At 40.0% G+C, this 24,506-nt stretch overlaps 3 protein-coding genes across 4 annotated transcripts in view; all 3 read right to left on the minus strand.

Moving 5' to 3' along the window:
- hoxc11a (homeobox C11a) overlaps positions 1–24,506 on the minus strand; it is a 64,237-nt gene that overhangs the window by 831 nt on the left and 38,900 nt on the right. The window contains exons 1-2 of one of the 2 annotated variants that reach the window (XM_062541221.1): positions 1,446–2,141; positions 1–138 (exon numbers count right to left, since the gene is read on the minus strand). The exon at positions 1–138 is cut by the window's left edge and continues 831 nt beyond it. In XM_062541221.1, the coding sequence (XP_062397205.1) occupies positions 1–138; positions 1,446–2,130 (823 nt within the window). In that variant the 5' untranslated portion in view covers positions 2,131–2,141. Of the gene's footprint in view, positions 139–1,445; positions 2,142–24,506 lie in introns of those variants that run through there. The other variant, XR_009939843.1, reaches the window with a different exon arrangement.
- On the minus strand, positions 10,148–13,708 carry hoxc12a (homeobox C12a). Its single transcript, XM_062541222.1, has 2 exons — positions 13,125–13,708; positions 10,148–12,255 (listed from the first exon to the last, which is right to left on the minus strand). Exons 1-2 carry the CDS (start codon positions 13,705–13,707, stop codon positions 12,017–12,019), a joined length of 822 nt encoding a protein of 273 aa, XP_062397206.1. The 5' UTR covers position 13,708; the 3' UTR covers positions 10,148–12,016.
- On the minus strand, positions 20,490–24,252 carry hoxc13a (homeobox C13a). The gene is made up of 2 exons (XM_062541220.1): positions 23,583–24,252; positions 20,490–21,800 (listed from the first exon to the last, which is right to left on the minus strand). The coding sequence occupies exons 1-2, from the start codon at positions 24,244–24,246 to the stop codon at positions 21,541–21,543; spliced, it is 924 nt and encodes a 307-aa protein (XP_062397204.1). The 5' UTR covers positions 24,247–24,252; the 3' UTR covers positions 20,490–21,540.

A 24,506-nucleotide genomic window follows, 5' to 3' on the forward strand; every position in this document is an offset into this window, starting at 1 on the left:
TATCTGTGAGATTTAGCATCCTGGATAACTGGAGCCTTTTCTCCTTGTTGATATAAACGTTAAAGAAAAACTCTCGCTCCAGTTCACGAATCTGAAACTTGGAGTATGGGCATCTCTTCTTCCTTGTTCGTGGAGTACCTTGAAACAAAGAAACAAAGGATGCAAATGAGTATATGCATTTCACATTCACACACATCAGCACTAACACAGCGCAAATATCACATTTGAAAACGAGTTCGCACCCATAAAATTGCCACTCATCAGGATTTCCTATGCCAATTCCATCTTGATGCATTAGGCTGGCCTACCTTCAGGTGTCTGCTGTCGAAAAGCTAAATGGCATTATTGGAGGAATGCAAAGGTGCCTATGTGGTTAAGACCACGAATATATCAAGCATCACAGTATCCAACGATGACAAGGAATGATGGCAATTCTGTAAACGTTGAGAAGTCTAATGCGGGGTGATTAGACTAACTATTCTCTTACTAAACTAATTTTGCTTTATCCAAATCCAACTTGTGTCACATTGAACAAGCGTCACATTTAAAGTTTATTGTCACATATTTAACAAATGAACATTTTACTTTAGAAATATACATCAGTCAGAGAAAAAGGTGCATTCATTCAAAATAGGGGCAAATCCTATGACTTTCTCCATATTGTAGGCAATAAGGTGGTTATCTTTTGAGTTACTTAAACCCTTCCTTTCAGATAGCCTTTATTTAGTGGCATTTTGGCTGGAGTTTGGAAAGTGTACAGGCTTCTAACGTGAACGGTCAAATATCAGACTGAACACAAAGAATAGTCACCGCATGCTTTCTGGAGAATACACACATCGTGTTGATTTTGGACATAACAACAAGATTGGTCTAAGCCTGGAAATGTCATCTTAATGGGCTGCTATGTCTTTAGATTGGTAACGAGATACACAGATAGAAACCAGGGGCTCTAAAGCAACATTAGTGCAACACTGAGAGGTGTGTATGCTATTCGGTAGGCTGTATGACAGTTCTAGCTAGCCAGCACGGCACTTCAGACATCGCAAGTCATTTGACTATATGAGGGATTTGCTAGTTTACATGCAAGCTGCTAAAAGAACGTTCACAGGACGCCAAAAGCAATGTTCTGCACAATTGGTTTTTACTCATGACAGCCCAACGAGAAAATCCCTTAAAACACCCAATGCAAGTTCATGATCAAAGTTAGCATTTGTCACAATAGCGCGCTCTTAAAATTTCACAGACTCTAGGATAGCAGCGTCTGTGCATAACATCCCCTTTTTTCAAAGTGCTTTCCCATCGTAAAAATTCTTCTCATTGGAAGAAAGAGCTTTGTAGGTTATAATAAAATCCTTTGAATGCTTATAAAACTCCACATAAAATCTGACCGACAAAACACCGGGCTAGTCCCTTAACCTTTCCCCATTTACAGCTTCGGTACCTACTCGAGTGACTGTTCTTGTTGCCGTTGCCGTCCTTAGTAGCCGAGGAGCTACATGAGTTCGAAGTTGTATGTTCCTCTCCATCGTTAGTGTCCTTTTTCTGCTCTTGAGAACCCGATACAGCGGCGGGCTGCTGGGGCGCCGAGTCCAGTTTACTCGGCTCAGTCTTTTGTAAACAACTGTCTGACTGACTCTCCGTTCCACAATATGCAGTCTCGAAAAAACGATCAAAGCCTTGCGGAAGAACGTTGTTTTTGCCCACTCCAGAGTAGAACCCGGACGCAGGGTGGTTGGAGTTCGGGTGATGTTGGTGGTGGCTATACACACTCTCGTTTTTCATGAGCATTTCTGTCATGGTGGATGGCGGAAGACAGTCTCTGTGCACCAAATCCTCTCCTGAATAGCAGGATGCATAGTTGCTTCTGTGGTGCCATTTGCTGGAAGGGTCCAGTCCATACGAAACCTCACGTACCGGCTGTACTTGAGACAGATTCGTGGAATAAGGGTAGGTGATTTGCCGCGAAGGGGCCTGAGGAAGGAACGAAGAGACGGCAGAAAATTCGGGGACATAGTATGTGCAGCTTGGGAGGTAGATATTGGAGGCGCAACCCGTTCTGTCCCCAAAGTCGGATGTCCGGTCTTTGCGCGTCTGGGAGCAGAAGTTGCCCAGATTCACCGAGTTAAACATCTTTCCCTCGTACTCGGTACTATAGATAGATGTTTTGGATTCGAGCTGCAGAAGGAGAAAATTTGGGAAGGCGAGATGACGCGCAATCCGTCTAAGTCGCCCCGAGACACGTGATCGAAAGTAGATATTGTCATATATCAATTTGGAACACTTGGATGCGTAGGAGTGGTTCTCTTAGGTAAGATCTAGGAGGTTCAAACGATTAATTTTCAAAACACTGCAGGAGCACTAGGAAAATGAGTAACAGATTTCGATATGTTGTTTCAATGCCTTTTATGGGGAAGCTGTTTTTTAGTATAGGAATGTGTTAGTGTATGTAAGCTAAGTTGCAGTGATTGTAAGAATGACCAGGTAAGACTTTTTATCTTCACTACTGTGAGAATATGCATCAGTTGTTGAATATATTAGAAGAGTTTAATGTTTAATTAAGGATCAGATTATCTATAGAGAGTAACGCAGAAAAGGTAGTAGTTGCTAACTGCCTGTTTCCCATATGGCAATGGCCTTGAAATAGCTGAAGTATCCTTGCGACAGTGACATGTAGATCTGAACTTTTCAAGGAAAACGTCAGGATAGTACCTCCACAGTCACAGTAAATGTCATTTACTACATTTATGTAACGTTTTAAACCATTGCACTTGGATAACTGTCAGAAATATGGCTCCACCCCATATCAAGTTGAGGCAGTATGATGGTGAGAGTGATAGTGAAGTGTTTTGCATATAGATACACGAATATATTCATAGTGTTGCACCAACTAAGTCACAATTGAAGGGCCTACAACGTTGACCTAAAGCATTATAGATAGATTGACAAATGGATAGGCCGATCAGTGAGATGGCGAATTTAATAATAAAAGCAGTGATTGTGCTATGTTAAGGGGTCTCAAATTGTTGACATTCTGCGCACTAGTAACTTTTACATGCGTCTTGTGTGTCTTTCATATATACCAGGGCCTTTGATTAAGTAAGATGTAAGATTTTTTTAAGTAAGATTTTGTTTAACAACCCCCTTCCCCCCTCAGTTGAACGTCTTTTTAAATACAAGTTGGGAAAACAGAATTTCTAAATAAAGTTGACAGGCGACATACAAATGACTTGTGCCTTATTTTGCAGTCTTCATTCCCTGTGCCGATCGCCTTTTGTTAAACTGAATAAATGCTGAAAGCTCAAAGTCTGAACGGATTCTACATATGGAATATCATAGCACATATAGATAACCTATCCCTCGTATTCACCCGGGCCTAAAACAGACAGGCTTGTAATTCGAAAAGGAGAGGAACGATAGTCAAACTTGCCACTACGCGTGGTGAGAAGCACGCATTGAAATAAAATTAAATGAAATCAAGTGTCTTGATTTTATGCTAGAATATAACTGTAGCCTACATTATTTTAAAATAAGCATTCGACGATTTGTCGGTATGATACACGCATAATATAATATTTGGCAACTTTTTCATTCCAACATAATGATCTATTATTGGGCATGGTTTCAACTGGCCGAATCTTTCATTGATCATGCAATGTTGGTAACTTCTAATTATCGTAGGCTATCTTTTATCTATTGATCTCAGTTATCAGAAAACAGGAGTTCATCGGTTTATTGGAGTTTATCGGTTCATCGGTTACATTTTTGTAAGCATGCTCACGGATTATCAGGATTGTTGACAGGACTTCTATTTTAAAAAGAAGTCTGTGGCAATGACATTACTTTGTTTAGAGCCCCTTTTAGATAGATAAAAGGTTGAGGTGCAAGATGCCTACGACCAAGTACAAAGAAAACAGACAGCTGTCCAGACACAGCACTTGAATTTGACCACTAAAATCCTCCCTGCGTCCACCATAAAACCACGAATGGCTGGAGAAAAGTAAAACCCTTTGTTCTACAAACAACAAAGAAAAGAAGAGGGAAAAGAACTAAGAAGTAATTAAATAAAGAAAACGTACACCTGCAAATACACTCCGATATAGACGGATATAGGGAGCATAGGCCTAGATAAAACAACATCCTAAGAGATATAGACATATGGTCGACAAAAACGGAAACGTGCGAGGGCAAAAAAATATTCTTCATTGAAAAATGAACTGTCCAGTTTAAACTATCCGTGGGTCCGTGTGTATTAACATGCAAATAATTAATACGATATTAAGCAAATGACTAGGCGACGTGTATGTGAAATCCTGAGCGTAGGCCATCCCATACAAGAGGTAAGGTATGTGGATATCGACTCTTTAATTTTGTATATTTGCGCATAGGTGCTTACGGTATATTTTCAACTGTACGATTCATGGATGTGATCTCATGGCGTGATAGTCGAGAAATTCATGGACAGCAAAGACCAACTGAATTTTCTCCTTGATTGGCTTCAAATAAATCAATGCACCATACATGTTGCTTGAAATGCAGTTCATTGTTCATCACATGATGAGCAGGAATGGATTACAAGGTCTATGCGACATCCTATGAAATATTTTCTAACAGGGCTCTCTACATTTGGGAAGGGGTTAAATTCAAAGTGACAATGATCTACTCGCAGTAGGACCCAGAGGCTCAGACGTTGCGCGTCTTTTCTCTAAATAAGCACTATTTCTCTTGTAAATGGCTGATCCAACGCATCACGAACACCATTTGGTTAGTTCGATGAGCTAAATTTAAAGAGTACAAACTTCAGAATTGGGCAAAAAAAACAGTGAGGTTTCTGGAGTCCTGAAAGCCACCGAAGGAAGAGGTGTTGTAAATATTTGCCATTCTCTGCTTACAAACACTACTGTTGGGGGAGTAGGACCTTTATGACACTGTCTGTGGAATCTAAGCAATGTATTGCAGCCTAGGTCCATAATTACAACCTTAAATCTGTGGTTCACGGTTCATGGTTGCTTCGAAGAATACAGTTAGCCTTAATACGACTACCCTTCAACACATGAAGCAAACGCGTGAAGTAAAAGGTCGCTCGTTCAGAGTTCATGGTGACCAATCGATTGACGTTCTTCTTGATAGCTCATGTGCTTACACAGAAGCTCTCTGTAAAACTTCGACCATTCCGAAATTAAAACATGGCGTTCATATAGCTGTACGCAATACAGGATCTTGCAATCCTTCTCAAAGCTTGTCCAGAAGTGGTAAGACCATGCATGCGCTACGGTGGAGCTATTCAGTGGCGTCTCCTTTCAAATCGGTCAGAAACCACGGCTAAATATGGGGAGCGCGCGTAATAACATTACTGTCCCCTCATGGCCTAGATAAATTTAATTGGATGTAAGTAGGGCTGTTAAACTCGCTTGTATGAGCTGTGAACAGTTTCGAGCAACAACAAAAATGGCCCTAGTTTTTACTGAGGTCTCAGAGAGTGCACCTATCCGTGGAGTGTTGGCAAGGGGACCCGCACCATATGAAATCCCATTAATTTTGTGAGGCTACACAAGTCTCGTTTGTACATTATCTAGTCACAATACATTCTGATCAAGGACATTATTCAATTTTAAAAGGATGGTTGCGAGGAATGGTTAAGCACTTGTCCATTGCTGCCAAGAGGAAATAGAAACATTGGCAACCCCATATGCACTTACTATGGGGATTCTTATAAGGGACATGTAAGAATAGATGCTTTTGAAAATTAAGAAATGCACGTGTATGGAGACTAAATACACGTGCCCAGGACGCACTTGTCAATCTTAATCACATAAGGACATTACTAGGGTGCACCGCAGTCACCACTGGCACTCCAGAAAAATGTGTTTGGTCTTTCTAGTTCTTGTGCACTCAGATGTGTCAGTTAACTGTTTTTTCTTAAAATGTCAGTCATTCTAAATAATCTTTTCGAAATAACTGGCGCGTAGAAATCAACGGTTGTCAAACGAACCAACGCCTATGTCTAAACCATAAGACGTCGGTGTAAATGTGGAGGAGAAAAAAGGAAGTTGCGATTTTAATACATGATTTCATTAAATGAATGGCCGGATAGCAATTGAATGGATAAAGTGGACCCGATGCTAAGCAGTGCTTGTTCATGAAGTCTTCCGGACGCATTGGACTATCTAGCTATCTGTATGGATTCGATTACACCGGCAACAAACACTATTCAACAATTCCAGTGTCCTAATTCAATTATGTTCTTTTTTTGTTTGTTTTTCAGATATATTATTGTCTTTCGCCGAAAAACAGTCTGAAAAACAGTCTTTTGAGGAAATGCTGCTGCTTCGCTATGGTTAAATGGTTAAATCCCTTAGCGTCACGAATATAAGGCCTATTTAGCTATACATGAAAGTAGTCTCTGAAAAAATGTTAGCAATGAATCGTCGGTTCATTATCCAAAGACAAACATTGTCGTATATTTAGGACCATCTTAAAACACCTCACGACACATTATATGCGTCGGATACTTCAGATTGAGAGTTAATATTTACAAATAAATATGACCTGTAGAAAAAAATCTTTTTTTTTGGTTGTCGTCGAACGTTTTTATAGCATTTGAATATTATTTTTCACTTTCTATAACTAGCAGACTTGGTTCTTCTTTCATAAGCTCCCCCTCGCAAATGAAATACTAATACTTTCGGATACAATTGCCCTGAAATAGTCACGGACAACTTGGGAGCTGTTCAAATCGCTGTGAGCACCCACTTCTTCAGCACTGAAGTTCAATATCTGATGCGGCCTTTGGCCTATATTATGCTTCAGAGTAAGACGTGCACGTGGAAAAATATACAAAGAAATATTTTATTTTTACGTGGCTGTCAAGCTAAATTTACCAAGGGGAGATACGGCCAACTGAACCAGTACAGTCGCTCTCCTGTACAATAGTCGTTTCTCTTGTTGCTTTCGATAATATTTGTGCTACTAGCAGAGGAGAGCCCCTACCCCTAAGGAGCAATGTGGTTTGCAAAGTGTCTATCCATTCACTGTCCACACACGACATGCAAAAATCAGATGCTTGGAGCGTACATGGAGGGTACCTCCGTGTGAAACAGAGTGGTATTTGGAGTCTGAGCTTTACGCAACAAAAATACTCTGTATATCACTTTGTTTCAGCAAGCAGACTCTTGCCGCTGCGCGCAAGCACCGCATTTGAGTGTCAATACAATCCGTATAGTTGTGTATAGGATAATAGCATCGGCCTACCTCCCAAAGTACACGATGAACATAATGTATGGCCTTCCATTGTTCTAAACACTTTTCTGGGAAAATATTACAAATATGTTTAATTTTCCTTAAAAAAAAAGCATTGATCAACTGCTCGCTGAAAGACGGAGGTTCCCTAAACAGCAACAAAGATTTCCACCGCCCTGAGAAGACTTGTTTGTGCGCATGAATAACACAAATGTGATTATATTATTCGCCCCACACAAATCTAAATACTAAAATCTAAATACCTCAAACATATAAACTATCCATTTTCCGTTAACTTCAATTTAATTATGTTGTTGAACAAAGCTGTGTTTAGATGGGTTCAATATGTCCAAACTCTCCAAACGCTCCATCAACTAAAAAGTATGTGGAATATAAGCATTGTTTACTTTAATGATCACATCAAACAGCATTGGAGTAACAGTTTAATGAATAAGGCATCTCTTAAATTGAATGAAAGTATTCAGAGTATTTATAGGTATTGTCGAGGTGCTTTGTTTTCTTATTTTGCATGCTTTAAGTTACCTCATGTCCACATGTGCGCACAGGACACTGGGAATCCATATAAGGTGCACACTAACTTGACCTTCAATTTGTATGCTGCTCCCGCCTACACAGACAGAGCCCTGGCATGGGGTGGGGCCTAGCATTGTAAGACAGCACCCTAACCTCTTCAGATGATCATTTAAATCCTCACATAGCAGTCACCAGCGCAGATGCGCATCTTATACCCATGTATACCTTTACGCACAACACTCCACATTCAAAGTATTAACGCCCCAATAAACATGCCCTTAACCAATTAGCTCATTCATGGTTCCATTCAACTAAGCTCCATATGGGGTGACTGTCATCGGATATTCAGCTTTTTGCTGAATCAGCAGTTGCAGGCCATGTGCACATTTTAAGCTGTGATGACCTATTCACAGTTATTTTTGAACTGATTGTAGTTTAACACCATAGATGGTTAATTCAAAACAATAATATCGATAGTTTCATGAGCTATAATCTTCCCTTAAATGGTGGGCAGTGACGCCATGCTCACTCTTTTAGGACCGGCAGCTCTCATAACTTTTCTGTTACTGTGTACTCAAATGCACGACAATTGTTCCGTTTGGCGTTGCTGTTTCTAGTGTCTCTCTGTGCTATTTCTCAGTGTTGTGGAAATATCAGAAATTAATGTAAGCCAACTATTAGCCTTTACATAAATGTTTTGAGGCATTTATTTAAAGGGGTGTGTACTGAATTGGCACAGTCTTTGTCTGCCGTCTAGAATCAATAGCGGCTTTTTTTTTTCAAAATGAGCAGAGTTTAGTGTCTACGAGACGTTGTTCATATTTCATTTATGATTACATAGGCTAGCCCAATATAGGCTGGTATGTTCTAATTCAACCATTGTTTCGGACGCTGGGTCATTTTTCTTTTCTCTAAAATTACAAGGCCCAGAATTACAAACACATGCTATTCTATTCTCTCGGACGCAAACACGTGCTGACGTGCACTTTAGAATATTTTCATATGCATTTTTCGGCCGAACATGAGCAAACACGTCCTTTCTCTGTAGCCAAGGCGTGAGGAAGGGGTGGTGTGGGGCCCGTTAGACCACATGACACACAAGTTCTGTGTGAAGGCCATGGTGCAGCTCAATGACCTCTGCTCTGTGGAGAGAAGACGCCATAAACAGACGAGGCTGGTCTCAAAGTCAAAAGCGATGCAGAGCTTTCAAGTGGATTACCATACCTGATTCGTTCTTAGTCTGCATTTGCGTAATGCTTAATTGTATTGTGCTGAACATATTAAAATCTAGAATGTGTTCGGTTAAAAGGACTATAGGGGCCTAGACTAGTATACGGAGGCTACATATTTATTCCATAAACAAACTGATGTCAATTATACCGAAGGTCAGAAACAGCACTGTTGCGTCAAAAGGACGTTTTTAATATTCGCTGGCACACTTCCATCCAGAATCATTATATAAGACCAGTGCCGCTCAAAATTGATTCAGTGGTTTCACTGAACGATTTTTTCTTAAGCATCATTTTAGGCCATTTTTCCACAACACCAACTTAAGTCGGGACATAGACCTATACCTTGTGCACTTGGCAATCCATATGCCCCATAATAATAGCAATTCCAGCTGAGTCAATCCTCACCATTACTGCGATGGTAAGCAATTTTGTATTTGACTCGAGATTTAAAAAAGCCACTTTTCTCTAACGGAATAGCCATATCTTAACCACGACAGGTCATACAATTCTTTGACTAAATGTTGTAGTTATAACGACACAAAAGCTTACGGGTCCTATTCATATTTGTCTTTGGACATCACAGCAGAACCATAGACTTGTCGAAACTGACGCACAGTGCGCATTGCCTTGTTTAGTGTATTTGGGAATGCAGTGGCTATACACGATGAATGAACAACTAATGTGACATCGTATTTTCATGCCAATACATATTGCAACACAATACATGCGATGTTCAACTGAAAATATAAGGCAGCGTAACCAATAATATACAGTGCAGCATTGTCCAGTGATTTCAATAGGCTATTCTCGTTCCTCGTTAGCATCAGTGAGACCTGCACAAATCAGTGAGATGGAAGAGTTTTATTTATAAATATTGTAGTAATGAATTCCCCGACATCTTCCGACTATTTACTTCCAAATCTTTCGCGTCGGACCTTGTACATTTCAGTCGGCGTTATCAAAAAATGTCCTCCTAATAACCACGCTTTGAAAAACTAAAAAAAATATATACACATCGTTTCTGAAAAAGAAACGAAAAATGAGTTGATATCCAATTCCACAATTAGTCCAAAACAGTTGGCGGCCTGGTCTCTTTCAAGAAAGACTATGTATATTCCATTTGAAGCACCACAAACAATCAGATATTATGTTCATAGATTTTATTTTTTCATAAACAATACACAGGGATACATTCGTATTGGCTACTCATGACAATTTATACAAGACAAGGAGATAGATGGGGAATGCAATACTGATGCAACGCACAACAGAAAGAAAAAACAAACAGGCCCAAGTGAATGTACGATATACCAAACACGACCAAGTTATTCTGCGTATGACATTCACACTTTACCCATGTGAACTATAGCCTAATAGATAGTTCTATGAATTCTCGAGACATGCCATTCACGAGCAAAAGAATAGAAAAAAAGCAACATCAACCCGTTGAAATTAGACTATATGCCAATAATAATAATAATAATAATAATAATAATAACAATAATAATAATAATAAATATTGCGCGGCTATTCACATGTAGACACTCAACTGGTATTCTTTGCATCAAACATGACAAAATCGAAACGCCAAGTGAGGTAAAGTGTCTTCAAAAACTCCAGTCGACAGTTCTCAAAAAGGGAGACAATATAGCCTATTTATTCAACTCATCTATGCTAGTTCAGACTCCGCATGCACCACATATCGATCATGTGTATTTCAATCATAATGATAAATCACATATAGCTATATAACAATGACCTCTCCCTTCTGGTGGGAATGTACGGACAGCTGTACGATTTTTGTACATTTTCCATTCAAAATAAAATAGCATGAATACTTTGTCAAAACGCTTCTACATTACTACATTACGAAGTCCTGTGATTTCAGGCTTCAAACTTGAAAGAGGGAAACGTGCAATAATGACGTAGGCCTACGCGTCTCTTCGCCCCTACAATGGCACAGGAGAGTTGTAGGATTTCAAGTTCGACTACTGTGTGTTTTCCAAAGCCCCAAGTATCAACGAGGCCTTTCGGATAACAGCAGGGTGTCGGGAGAGAACTGCATAATCCATTACTACACCGCCCTTGACCATCAGCTTTTCATTTCAAGTTATGTGAAAGGAACACTGTCAATGAACAGGACAGAAAAGTGTTTTCTGGCATTAATGATGAATAAATAATGCGTCTGTCCATAAAATGCTGGCGCTGATGTGGTTTAGCCTTCCCAGCGTTAGATATGCAACTTTGGGACAAACTTTGTGCCCGTGACCGTGAACGTGTCGGCACACATGGTGGAAACTACAAATAGGGAGATACAGATAGGGAAGGTTCTATCACAGAGGAAAGGCTATTGGACATTTGGGTTTGACCCTCATTCGAACCCATGCTGGAATAAGAGAGAATTTTGACACATAGGTTAGGACATGAGGGCTAATGAAGCTCTGCATTAGTGATGCTTTGTTTGCTATCTTTAATCTCTCGTGCTCTCTCATTTTTTCAGATGTTTAGATTACCTTAGTTTCTTTATATTCTTTACGTTCCCTGTTTTTACACGTCCTCTTATATTATTTGCAAGCTATACTAACCAGGATTTCTGATGTCAATTCAGACGCCACCTAGGCTAAATAAATATTTGTAATCTCATATAGACCTACCTGTCATATTAACACTTCAAAGCATACGGAGATGCTTCTGTACTATCCTTGCATTTTCAAAGCCATGTATCAATATAACAGAGGCCAGAGTCCTATGCCCGGAAACACTGGGAAATGTCCTCAACTAAACACTAAATACTGACACCACTTAAATACACATACACCACGCTGTCAACTGGGTTCTCACTAGCAGTTGTTTATTCCTGCTCGTTATAGATCTCCTTATGGTATCTGCTATTTACACTTACTGAGCTTAAACTGTGGGGAGCAAATGTGCATTTTCTTGTTGCAGCAACATCCTCAAAGGGACGGGGCCACTGCAAAATGGTGTGTGACTAAACTATTCTTTATATCAATCCTCTAAAAGAAAGATAAAGCCTGTTCCCGCATCAAAAGTCTTTTCTTCTTCATTCTCCTATTCTGGAACCAGATTTTAACCTGTTGGTCGCTGAGATTGAGCCGGTCGGACAACTCTCTCCGTCGCTGCCTGGTTATGAACTCATTGAGCATGAACTCCCCCTCCAGTTCCGCCAGCTGTAGTTTGGAGTATGGTTTTCTTTTCTTGCGGGTGCGAGTATGCATTGGGTACCATGGCGCACCTGGATGGAGGAGAAGGATGGCATAACTGAATGTTAGTCGGAGATAACACAATACCCATGATCAGGCCACTGCAAAGGTCAACATACTTCGGCTATGGCAAGCATTTCCAGCCGACACTGAGATTAACGCTTGTCATGCAAGCGCCAGATTTCGGGACAACTATTGCATGTGGGCTAGCCTACCCAATACCATATACAAAACAACACCATGTTTACATGAAACAATTCCTTGGTTTCTTACGTAAAGGAAAGAACCACTAATTTACAGTAGTCTGTGTCACATGAAGTTTTACTGTTGCAGTTAAAGCAACATTAACGCGATAATTAAGTCTTACTTGCAAATACCCCTACTTAGGCTATTTACTTTCCAGGCATATTAAAAGGACTTCTTAGTGCACAACGACATATATTAATTCAGTTTACGAGTCATTAAAACAAAACCCTCTCTTTTCGATGCATTCATCCACAACAGAGCTCACTTTGAATAACAATGCTAATTTATATACGTAATGTAAAGGTAGGTCCAATAAGAGAAAAACAACAACGCAATAGAGAGTGGCTTAAGGGTAAATGTGTCTACACTACAGCACTGCCATCGGAGCCGTCGTGTTTTATGGTTTAGTGTTTACTGGTTGTATAAATGACTGAGCGCTAAGCCTGGGAAACCTGGAGCATTTTAGGGCAACCCCTAGCGGTGTTGAACCATCACGCCTGCCCTCTGCAGGCAAACACTGGACCCTAAGCCCCTGTCACAACTAATGCGCAAAGAGCCTCTTGGTCAAGTTCAAGTTTTGAATCAGGCTAATTAATACACGATATCACGGCAAACATATTTGTTATCATACCCTGACTGAATGTGTGGCACCCACCTCCGCCGGAGGCAATGCTTGTGTGACTTTCCGGCGATACCATGGTCTGGGGGTCGCTGGTCGAGGTCTTGCCTCCCTCGTTGAGCAGCGACGAGCTGGAATCGGACTCCAGAGACTGACAAGACGACGGATCCTGACTGATCTGCTCGGTCCCATAATCATACTTTGAATAGGTACCACTGCTGGTCATTCCATTGTGCAGTCCATGCTCAGACGATAAAGAATTGTCTCTTGCTCTCTCCTCCCGCTTAAGACTATTTCCATCAGAACAACTCTCTCTGTTTGCATTGTTGTTGCTATAATAGCACTTGCTCTCCTCCGGGCGGATTATTTCACACGAACGGTTAAAGGAAGGGTTAATGGATACAGGGCTGTTGAAGTAGGATTGAGGATATCCATTGCACGGCTCCGATGGGTTCCACGGAAGGGAGCAAACATTGTCCCTTCTTGGGTACGAGAGAGATGGTAGCCCCGCCAGTTGTCCCCCAGAGGCTCTAAAATTTGGAAAGTAAAATGTATCTCCAGTGTGGATGTTTACCAAAGGTCCCACAAACCCAGGATTAAGGAGATTATGCTCGCCCATTTCCGCGGGCCCGACCAACAGCTTCTAGTTTATTGCAATCTGACATTTAACATAGTTGAACCTGAAGGTGCATCCGATTGGTCATCCAGTGGTCACGTGTCTTTACTAACCCTCGCCACATAAGGTACCACCCACTTGGTCCATTTCTGACAAAACAAAACATCAACTTCTGTATTACGATTTTACGCGCTTTTTAAAAATACTATAAAGTATCTTATTAAAAATGTAAAATCTTGTTTTTCTTTTCTCAAAGCATGCAGGTGCCAAGCCTTTCCTCTTTTTTATATTACAGACTATTAAAATATAAGGGTGTCCCATGCCTCGTTTGATATCTTTACTAGCTGGCAAAACGTTTTAAATACTTTCTCTTATGAATACTATTTATTTTCCTTGTGTGAGAGAGTACACATGACATCTTGTTTTCAAACAAATTACGATTGAATTCAATGTCATATAAAGTTGTGATGCCCCTCTTTACAGGCTTGTTTTAAGCAGGGACTGATGCTCATAGCTGCTCTGCACTCATATTTACAGTAACAGGGTCAGCAGGTTGGAACTATTGGCTCTGTAAAATAGGATGATATTCTATAAGGCTACTTTAAGAGCGTTGCCTATATATTTCAGCTATTCTCTCACACCTGAACAATTTAAACAGATACCACCTATAAACGCTGGCAGCCAAACTCTAGTAAGATTGTTGTACATCTCACAATTCTTTTATATGAACTTTACAAGCTAGTGGAGGCCAGTTAAATGATTTAGTCGGTCCATTCGCTCCACGAGTCAGGGTGAGGTGATGTGATTGTAACTATGAAGATTATTTGACGATAATGTTATTACTGAAGACTGAAAATGTAAGAGGAACGTGTGTGTCTATGCACTCTTTTAAAAAAAAGAGATCCTATTCTACTGCGATAACTGAAATGCTGTAGCAAAGGGAATGTCGTCATGGTGGTGATGGCACACCGAAATAACCGTGACAAATGATTAAACCAAAACTTTTAAAATGTATATCAAATAGATGTATGTCCCATAAACCTGATGCATTGGGCTAGCTTTATTTGTATGAATGTATGAAAATGCAGGCATGTTATACTGATAACGTATGGCAACAAGGTGCATGGCAACATAGTGCATGCATTTCACTTCATGTTTGCTTGTCTCTCAGTTTTCCCAGTTCAGTTTCCTTGGAGAAAAAGTTCAGATAGATGCTTTTTTTATGTGTTCACCTCTACCCCCTTAGTATTTAACAGTCCCATATCTTCACACAATCACCTTCATATTTGGTCTAACACTGAACTGTGTATTCAATGAAAAATATATTACATTAAATGTCGACCTAAATAATTATAAGAACCCTTGCGTTCATGGGGAAAACACAACCTAAAATCTTTAGTATTTTATATTTCATGGATTACGTTATTTCACTGAAAGTTGATGACTAATGCGTAAGTAAACTGATACAACATTCCGTGATATCTATCTATCCATCTATCTATATCTTTACTTGTGTCATCAATTTGTCTGGAAGACCTGAAAGGCGCGTTTTATGCACGTGTACCGTTCACTGAAATTTTTCCAATGGATTCTGTCAACATGCATATTTTATTCTACGGCTTTTATACAGCACACGCGGTAAGCTATTATATAATGGTGAATAACACGAGCAAGTGGATTACTGCAATTTGCTGGAATAGTTACATCTCCTATAAGTTATCTTACTGTTGACAGATCATTCGATCATTCCAAGTTACAAGTAAAGAGATGAGAGGCCACATACTTTCCTTTTGGACATGTCGGTATGACTCAACAAGTGCTGGTGTTAGATGTGATTGGATGTTAAAGTATGCTGATATCCTATCAAGGCCCTGTCTTCATAAACACAGCGTGAACGTTCAAATGAATATTACAAAATCATGCAAAATATCCTTAGATGTAATAGTTGAATTGAACCGAAGGTGGACGAAATGGGATACGCAGCAGTGTTGAAATGGCCCCGTCCCCCTTCGCTCCATGAGCGCATCCCCAACAGCCTGATATCATCTGCTAAATATTTTTTAACACAACGTGAATCTATATCCCTCCGTTTTCAAAATTAACTAAGAAACAATTCAATCAGATTTTACAGCGTGATCTCGTGCTGCTTTAATGTGAAGTTTGTTTGTAAAAAAAAACAAAAACACACTTTCAGTTCAAGGTCAGTGTCTAGTGCACTGTCTGCTCCGTTTTGAGGTGGTTGCCTTAGAATCGCTCGCCCAATCGAAGCAGAGCAATAGCGCATAAAAAGAGTAATTTACCGCCTTGGCTTTGTCACAGTCTTTCACTGTCTTTCTCTTGTCTTGGCAGCACTGTCCTAGAAAATGCACAACGTCGATAGACGCAACAAAAAAAACCTTGGAATTGAGCGCCCACTCTCACCACCAATCACAACATTTCAAACATGGTCAAACATGGTAAAAAGCAGTTATCTCGACTTAAAATATTATGATATTATGTTATGTTATGTTATGTTATGTTATGTTATCAAAAATTAGATTATTGTAGGCTATAATGTATGGAACATTGTAGGCCCATCTATCTATCTATCTATCTATCTATCTATCTATCTATATGCTGGCCTTAATCTTAAATCCAGAATACCAACATAACATTACACACAGTTTAAATGCAATGCAAATGTTATCCAATTGGCTGGCTACGCTGCTAACCATTCACAATTTGCGATTATTGCTTACTTAAATGGATAATCCTAGCAGCGCAGCATTTTTCCCCGAATGATTTTGGCCTGCCTCTTTACAAATGGTCAAGGTAGGCTATATTATGTCTTAAATGACTTCTGGCCTGTTGTGTTCATCCTATTATTTGTAAAATGTTGTAGTTCTATGTTAAAAAAAAGTAAATGTGACAATCCAACAGGCCTAAAATAAATGCTATGATCTGACAATTAAAGACATACCTTACATTAAATTACAATTTGTTTCAAGAACTGAGAACAATTCTCTGTGCACCCTCTCGAGATGGACCCTACTTCTGAGGTGAATGGAAGCTGGAGTTCCACTTCCTGACATTTTCACCATGCTACCAGCAGAGGTTATCAGCCCCCTTTCTCTTGCTAAGGCTAGAGGAAGCCTAATCACAACCTGGTCTGGTTAAGAATATATTTTCAAAGATGATGTAGGCTACCTCACGCAGACTGTGTTTTCTCTGAGTATTTAAATCAGGGCAGATCCACAGGTTAACTGTGTTGGCATGCAAATTTAATTTGCCAATTTATTTGACAAAAACCCAGTAGATATCCTGCTTCGTTAACATACAGAAAGCATTAAAAAATATGTGATTTTGAACTGGGAAGACAAATGATTGGCCATTCTACTATTTGCTTTATTATATCTATCCAACAATTTGAAAATAATAATAAGGACTCTATAGTAGAGCACTACTATCGTAGGCTACTACGACTATTATAACGCTATTACTGTGTGTGTGTGTGTGTGTGTGTGTGTGTGTGTGTGTGTGTGTGTGTGTGTGTGTGTGTGTGTGTGTGTGTGTGTGTTTCACAATTACATAATTTATAAACACCTATTAATAACTTCGCCATTTTATTTGTAGACAATATATCAATTCAATAATTAATTTATATTTAACATGTATCTAAATGTGAACATAACTATGACTTTAATCTAAATGAAAAAGGCTACTTTGCACAACCTAATCCACAGTATAAGAATTAGGCTAACAATGATTCCTGTCTTTGCCGAGAGACGATGCACAATGTACATCTGGGCTACAGAGCCCAATATGCTAATTCCATTTTTATTTTATTCATATGTATATTTGTGTGATATTGATATTATCAATTGCTGCCATAACAAAAAGCTTTCCCACTGGGATTAAATATACCCGTAAAATAATCAACAAATGAAGATGTGAAATGTGGAGATCTGAAATGACAATATAATCAGTAAGTTGTTTCATAATCAGTGAAGAATTTTTGTAACAGCAGTGGTTTACATTTATTTTTTTTCTTGCAATTGTTAAGTTTTCGTCAGAAATGGGATACTTTCACTTCTATATACTACAAGTACATTGCACAGACTGCAAATAGAAAAAAATAAGGAAATCTTTAACATCGGTGACTGCCGATTTCGTTTAAAATCAAAAGCAAATATATAGCTTTGAATGTTTTCCATATATCAGTGATTCAAAATCCACATGCTATAAATTCGTGCCATCTTTTTTCAAATCCATATAGGCCTTGGTCAAAAATCCTCTCAGCCTATTTGCTGTTTATCCACAACGTAGTATTAACAAAAATCCAGGAGAAGCATCTAAAATATGAAGCGATTTCAACCACTAAGCCACACCAAACCAACAGAGCCACATAATTATCGTCTATTAATCGTTAAGCAAAAAGTCGCCATACCTTTGAACGTGACCATGAAGACATGTAAGGCTGTGCAGAGTGCGGACTATGCTTCACATCACCTATCCACTCATTCTAGCGCCACACCACACAGAAACTATGTCTGCTGTCGAAAGACGTAAACGCTCTTATCTTTGTGGTCAATAGAACGCACAAGTCATACTGGAGTAATATCACCACTGGTTGTTAAAGAGTTATACGGGAGTAGCATGCCTGTAGCATACCGGGTTGTGAAACCACTCTTTGAAAATAAAACTAGAGAGGCTCCCAGCAAATATTTAAAATGGTCTTCGTCAAAAAGGACAAAAGAAGTTAAGGTCTAAGGACATTCGTGCAGTTTCCGGGTTTATGCATTTATGGCACGTCATTACGCCGAGTCGTCTAGACAGGGAGAATAACACCTTGTTTGCCTCCAAACAAACTCCCAAGCTCCCATGCCCAGCCCACTGTTTATTATTCACAAGCTTCCGTTGAGTCAAGGTCAAAGTGACTGCATAGTCATGGTCAAGGGTAAAGCTCACATGACGTCAAAAGACTTCAGAAGTATACCATCCGAAAATAAAAACGGCCTTCAATGTCACATGTACTAACTGTGCCTACATGTAAGGTGATAAAGAAGTGTGGTCGCATAGGCCACCCAAGTGTTGCAGCCTTATCCCTTAAACATGGAGTATACAACAACTTTTTCTATAGCCTACCCTCTTCAATTACTCATTTTGTGTATTTACTATATATCTGGGAGTGTGTGTGTGTGTGTGTGTGTGTGTGTGTGTGTGTGTGTGTGTGTGTGTGTTAGTTGTTCGGATGTGTTCAACTTTATGCCTTTATTTTTTATTTTTGCTACATCACGCAGGACGCCAAGGCGAGTCATCGCATGAATTGCCATCAACACAATTAAATGGTAGCCGAGTGGTAGTCTTAAATAGACAAAACAAAAACAAAAGCGTGATTTTTGGACAAATACAAGATTTAGGCATCAAACCCGATGCGCACAGATTTGTTTTGACAACAAATACGATCTACCACTAAACCGATATTTTGCATCTCACTGATTGAAACAACTGATGGAGAGACTCTGCAAAGACGTAAACACAAGTCAGTATTTTCTGAGGTGCAACATGGGATTATGCTATTCACCTGAATGATCATTACAATCCTGAAGATAAACTTTGCCCATTCTACGACTGTAGCCTAGTGAATTCTATCAAATATTTCATGGAACATCTAAAATAGTAGCTAGCATTATTTTTGTCGAAAAAACAGTTCCATATTCGGCCCAAATTGGCGACACAAATGGCAACAGTCGTAGTCTAGCATACACCGCCTCTTTATGAACGCCGGCGACTGACTGAAGTAAGATTATGATTTTGTCCTTTGCAATCCTCATTCCCTGGCTCTTATACCATGGTAAATGTCGGCTTATATTGGTCAAATGAACTAAAGATAGTCGGAATAGCCTATGACTGTTGAAAGTACACATATGTTCTGTTCAACAATTACACCAGAAGCATTATGTGAAATGTTCAACGAATCTACTAGTGCAATACGACATAATACATAACATTACTATTACATTACTGCATACACAGTGAAACCATGATAATGGAAGTGTTAGCATCGAGAGACGGTGGTTTATCTCCAGCTCTTTACTTCACAAGATATTGAAATTGTGCGAGCTAGGATATAGCAGATGTAACCACCAACAGTAAGTGCACAACCACGTCTGAAAGTTATTACAAAATAAATACATTTTCAACTTAAATACAAAGTTATTTTGTTTCAGCTTATCTGAAAATGTAAACTAAAAAAGATAACTACTCAGTTATACTACTACTACAGTTATAATAATAATACTAATATATAACAAAGCATTAGGTATCAAAATTAAAATAGGGATACAAACCCAATAATGCCAGTCAGTCGGTTTGAAGTCAACTGCATTCATTGTTGCGCACAGACATTAGACGAATCAAGCTTAGTATAGGCCTAGCGCTACAGCTACTATTTTAGACCAGATTGAAGTTTTGCTTTGCACTAAACATTAACTACACCATACCATGCACTTGGAGACGCATTATCCTATCTGTTCAAAGTCCGACCGAAGCGTAGGCTATTTTTTTTATCAGCTTTCCCTGCAATTATGCATTTCGTATTTCCTGCGATGATTTAAGTCAACAATAACATCAATTCATTATGAATAGCTACATAGGCCTATTGCTTATCAAATATATAAAAATGTAGTTGCACCTACATACACCTTAACTTGCGCACAGGTATTGGTCAAAAAAGACGCAACATGCATCGGTAAAAATTGTGGCCTAAATTATTTGCTTGACTGAGTGCAATAAATTATGTTTAAAATCATTATTTATTTAACAAACATGGTTCTATTCAACACGTTAGCGACCAAACACCACAATGGGCTTACAGTTCACATACTGCACAACATAATAGCCTACAGACTGCTTACAAGTGAACAAAACCAACACAACGGATGCGTTACACGCTCTCCCTCTCTCTCTCTCTCTCTTTCATATATATATAAATATATATATGAGAACGAGATTATACATAATTATGTAATACTTTGCTTTACAATCATCGCAGTTGCATGGCAGACATACATCCTTCACTTGTAAGAACACAAAAAGACGATTTTGACACATTCCAACATACAGCCCTGTCATACGAGATATGGGTTAAATCATAGAGGCATAGCACTGTACATATCAGCACTAGCAGCCTTGTTTGTACCGTAAGCAAGAAAACACCGCGCGCTACACCTCAAGGTCGTGGGCATTTTCCGTATGCACTGAAGAACAGAATGATTTCATGCAGTCCTTCTATAGCAAGTGTTCAGTGTTCAGCAAGTGTATGGACCGCAGCATTTTTCCATTTCCGGCAAAGTCGGCCCATACGGGTTTATTCAAGTTCTACCCTAAGGGTCCAAGTTATAACTTTATCTCTCTTCTTTTGGAGCCAGTTGGGTCTTTTATTTTCCCTTGTCATTTGTGTGTGTTCATTCATTTTGCTGGTGTGTTCTGGATCCGCGCACACGAGAATGCATTGGCTACATCTGTGGAATATTAAATGAATTCTGATGTTCATCTGAAAACACATGATTCAAATGTCTGAGAAAACGGAGACCACTTAAATATTATATATTTATATATGTACATTCATATAAAAAGACTTGACATGACAATTATTTTCACAGCTTAGGCCATACACTTATGAAGAATGTGTGGTGTGCACTGATTTGAAATTAAATAAAGTATTCAAGAATGGGTGGGTAAGTGGAAATTGTCTCAAGTGTTCTTCATACATGATAAGAAAAAAGGAGGTACATTTCAGACTTCTAGAACGAACAGGCGTGTTACATGGTGTTGACAAAGTGATGGGGGCAATCATCAGGTGGTGTGCACGTGATTATTTGTCTTGGATTTACAGACGAATTTCTTCTCCTTCACCCGGCGATTCTGGAACCAGATGGTAACCTGGCGTTCTGAGAGGTTAGTTGTGGCGGATATACGTCGCCTCTTGTCTTTGGTGATGAATTTGCTGGCTGCGTATTCTTTTTCCAGTTCTTTTAGCTGTAACTTGGTGTAAGGGACACGCTTCTTGCGACCACGACGATAACTGCTGACTTCGGGCTGCAAAGGGACAACATCTGAAAGAAAAAAGGAAGCCAATAGAATACATAAGTATTAGAGATGTTGCAACGTCTTGCAAATATCTGAAGGTTTTCCAAAACTGACATGAGCGCTATATCCTCACAAGCGTGCGCTTTTTATTTGCTTAGATCGCCACAATACAGTCTAAAATGAGATTTTCGATTAAGAAAACTCTGCAGGTGATGTGTTATCAAAAAGGCCCTTGAGCATGTCAAGTGAAGAGCTGATATTGCACGTTCCAAACCTGGAGTTTCTGGGCAGTCAATGGGAACTATATTTTTGACAGTGAAAATGGCAGGCTATTTGACAGTCATCCAATTACAACTTCTGACGAGAATATTTTCATTATTGTTATATTGGTTGCACGAATGATCACGTCTCTTGATTTTGCAAGTGAAATTCAATACATAGCATATTTGTCAATAGCCTATATCTGACAAGTTAAAACACAAGGGGTTACTCCCACTGATTTGACACTGACGACGTGAATTTGACAATTTTGTGAAATGTCACGTTCTAGGGAAAATGTGAGGAAAAGTATTCTATTGTGTGTCGACCATATCTGCATTTCTACAAAACCTCAATAAGCGCCTCATTATTTCAATTGGGGTAGAGGTGCGGGCTGGTGTGTGTGTGTGTGTGTGTGTGTGTGTGTGTGTGTGTGTGTGTGTGTGTGTGTGTGTGTGTGTGTGTGTGTGTGTGGTGTGTGTGGTGTGTGTGTGTGTGTGTGTGAGGGACAGAGAGAAAGAGAGATTGTGAGAAAGGGAGAAAGTGAAGTGAGTGAGTGAAAGAGAGAGAGAGAAGACTACAGATAGAGGCCGGGAGAAAAAAATAAGTGAGTGACAGATAGGCTAAGGAAGGTTAGAAATGACACTATTTGTAGTTAATCGGGGCAAAGAGATTTCTGAGAAACTTGTGAACTAGTGAGTTTGTGTGCTGTAGGCCTAGTGAGATCTATAAAGGACGAATGCAAAATGCGCAGGTGCAATGTTTGAACTGAAATTGAATCCAGGGCGTCAGATGCTGAATGAATAATGGATACTGGCATCTGCACAACTCTTATAACACGTTGCAGAGCACTACTCTGGCTCTTCCCTGACAAAGATTCACAGATTTATGACCTCAGCACAAATAGTGCCCACAATTTTATCATACAGGAGGAGCAAAGGTATGTTGTCGTGCCCCACACCAATCACCGTGACTGCATGGCTTGTACTTACAGATATTTTTGACATTTGGTATGACAAGGTTTCCGAGTTAAGATACACTAAAACCCTACTCCTATGTATTGTTTAATCTACTAACAGAAATGTTTTACGCAGACCTATCCGCACTACACCGTGAATATACTGTGGTAAGCAATATTTAAGAGGGGTTAAGAGGGGTTAAGGCAACACCTGTGTCTAATAGGTATGTAGTGCTGACGCTTAGATGTAAAATGTTTAGTTCTAGGAGCAAAACATACTGTTCGGTCACGGACTGTAGCCTAAGACAGTGTGGTCAAAAATATAATCACATCAACAATGTTGGTTGCGGGCGTAGGAAGGCATGCATGTGCATGCGTTGCCGGCAAGGGGATCGCACACATTTAAGGACAGAAAGACAGAAATTGTACGTTGTAGCTTTCTGCTGTCTATAAAGTATTTGTAGTGATCGGGGACCAATTGCAATTCGTCGGGTAACGTAGAAGTAATTTTGGTGAGGCTCAAGCGTCCTCTGAAACGGTCACATATTCACCCAACATAGAAATGATCAACAAAATGAAATTGTCTTCATACCTGGAAAGGGAGACTTCCAAAGATGGGTGGATTGTGTTTGTTCCTTAGAGCAATATACTTGGCCGTCCCAGCCATTTGATAGCGCCCAGTGCTGATACCCTTCCACGGGAATCAATGCGTCATGTCGTGGTTCTGGATGCGTGCTTATACCAGGCACCACTGACATGTCTAGGTATCCCGGTACAGCTTGGTAAGAACTGGCGAAGCTTGGGTAGAACGCAAACTCTTTTGCCCTGCTTGAGAGTTCCTCTGAGGGCAGCGCCGTGTTGGGCTCGACATATTTCTCAGCTGGATGATAAGAGCAAGGCTTCTGTTGTAAATTCACATTGTGCGAATGAGATAGTCTGCACCCGTAGTAAGGGTTTCCAAAAGGGTAGCCGTAGCCCAGAGAGGCGCTAGATGAAGACTGAGGACCGGGGCACTGTCGGCCGCTATCAGGGGAAGATATATCCGAGTAAACGGATCCCTGGTGAGTCGCTATGGAACCAGAATGTCGTCCTAGCGCAGGGTGTGAGATGAGGTCCCTGCAGTGGGTTGCAGGACAGTTCCCGCTTAGTCCCTCCATGGTTTGGTTTTTATTCTGAGTGTTTTCATTCGGGCTTTTTTCATAAACGTACATCAAGGTGTCTGCCCAGCGTGGATGCAGGACCAGTGAAGTCGTCATATCATGGGCTGCCGATGCTTTTAAAAAGTCGACTACTCCAAGACAGATACCTCATTTCCAACTACATTTTACACGGGCGCATGCGCGCGCGCAAGACCTGTGCGTTCAGTTCATTAAGACACAAGCACGTGATATGCTAACGAGCCCAAAGAGATCGGGACTATAGGTGGGTAGGATAATCCCTTTAAAAGAGCCACTGGCTCACGTTTCACTGCAGCCTACCATTAGCCTCAAAGACTGGCTATTGGCTGAAGCACCAC

This window comes from Sardina pilchardus, chromosome 7 (genome assembly GCF_963854185.1).
Source record: "Sardina pilchardus chromosome 7, fSarPil1.1, whole genome shotgun sequence".
In the NCBI taxonomy this organism is placed as follows: Eukaryota; Metazoa; Chordata; class Actinopteri; order Clupeiformes; family Clupeidae; genus Sardina; species Sardina pilchardus.

What these genes read in the sequence shown, in the direction of transcription:
- hoxc13a (XM_062541220.1), bottom strand. Translation starts at nt 24,246, where the DNA reads ATGACGACTTCACTGGTCCTGCATCCACGCTGGGCAGACACCTTGATG. An exon ending in TTGGAAGTCTCCCTTTCCAG is followed by an intron (nt 21,801 to 23,582) that starts GTATGAAGACAA and finishes TTTTTCTTTCAG; the next exon opens with ATGTTGTCCCTTTGCAGCCC.
- hoxc12a (XM_062541222.1), bottom strand. Translation starts at nt 13,707, where the DNA reads ATGGGCGAGCATAATCTCCTTAATCCTGGGTTTGTGGGACCTTTGGTA. An exon ending in AAGCATTGCCTCCGGCGGAG is followed by an intron (nt 12,256 to 13,124) that starts GTGGGTGCCACA and finishes TCCTCCATCCAG; the next exon opens with GTGCGCCATGGTACCCAATG.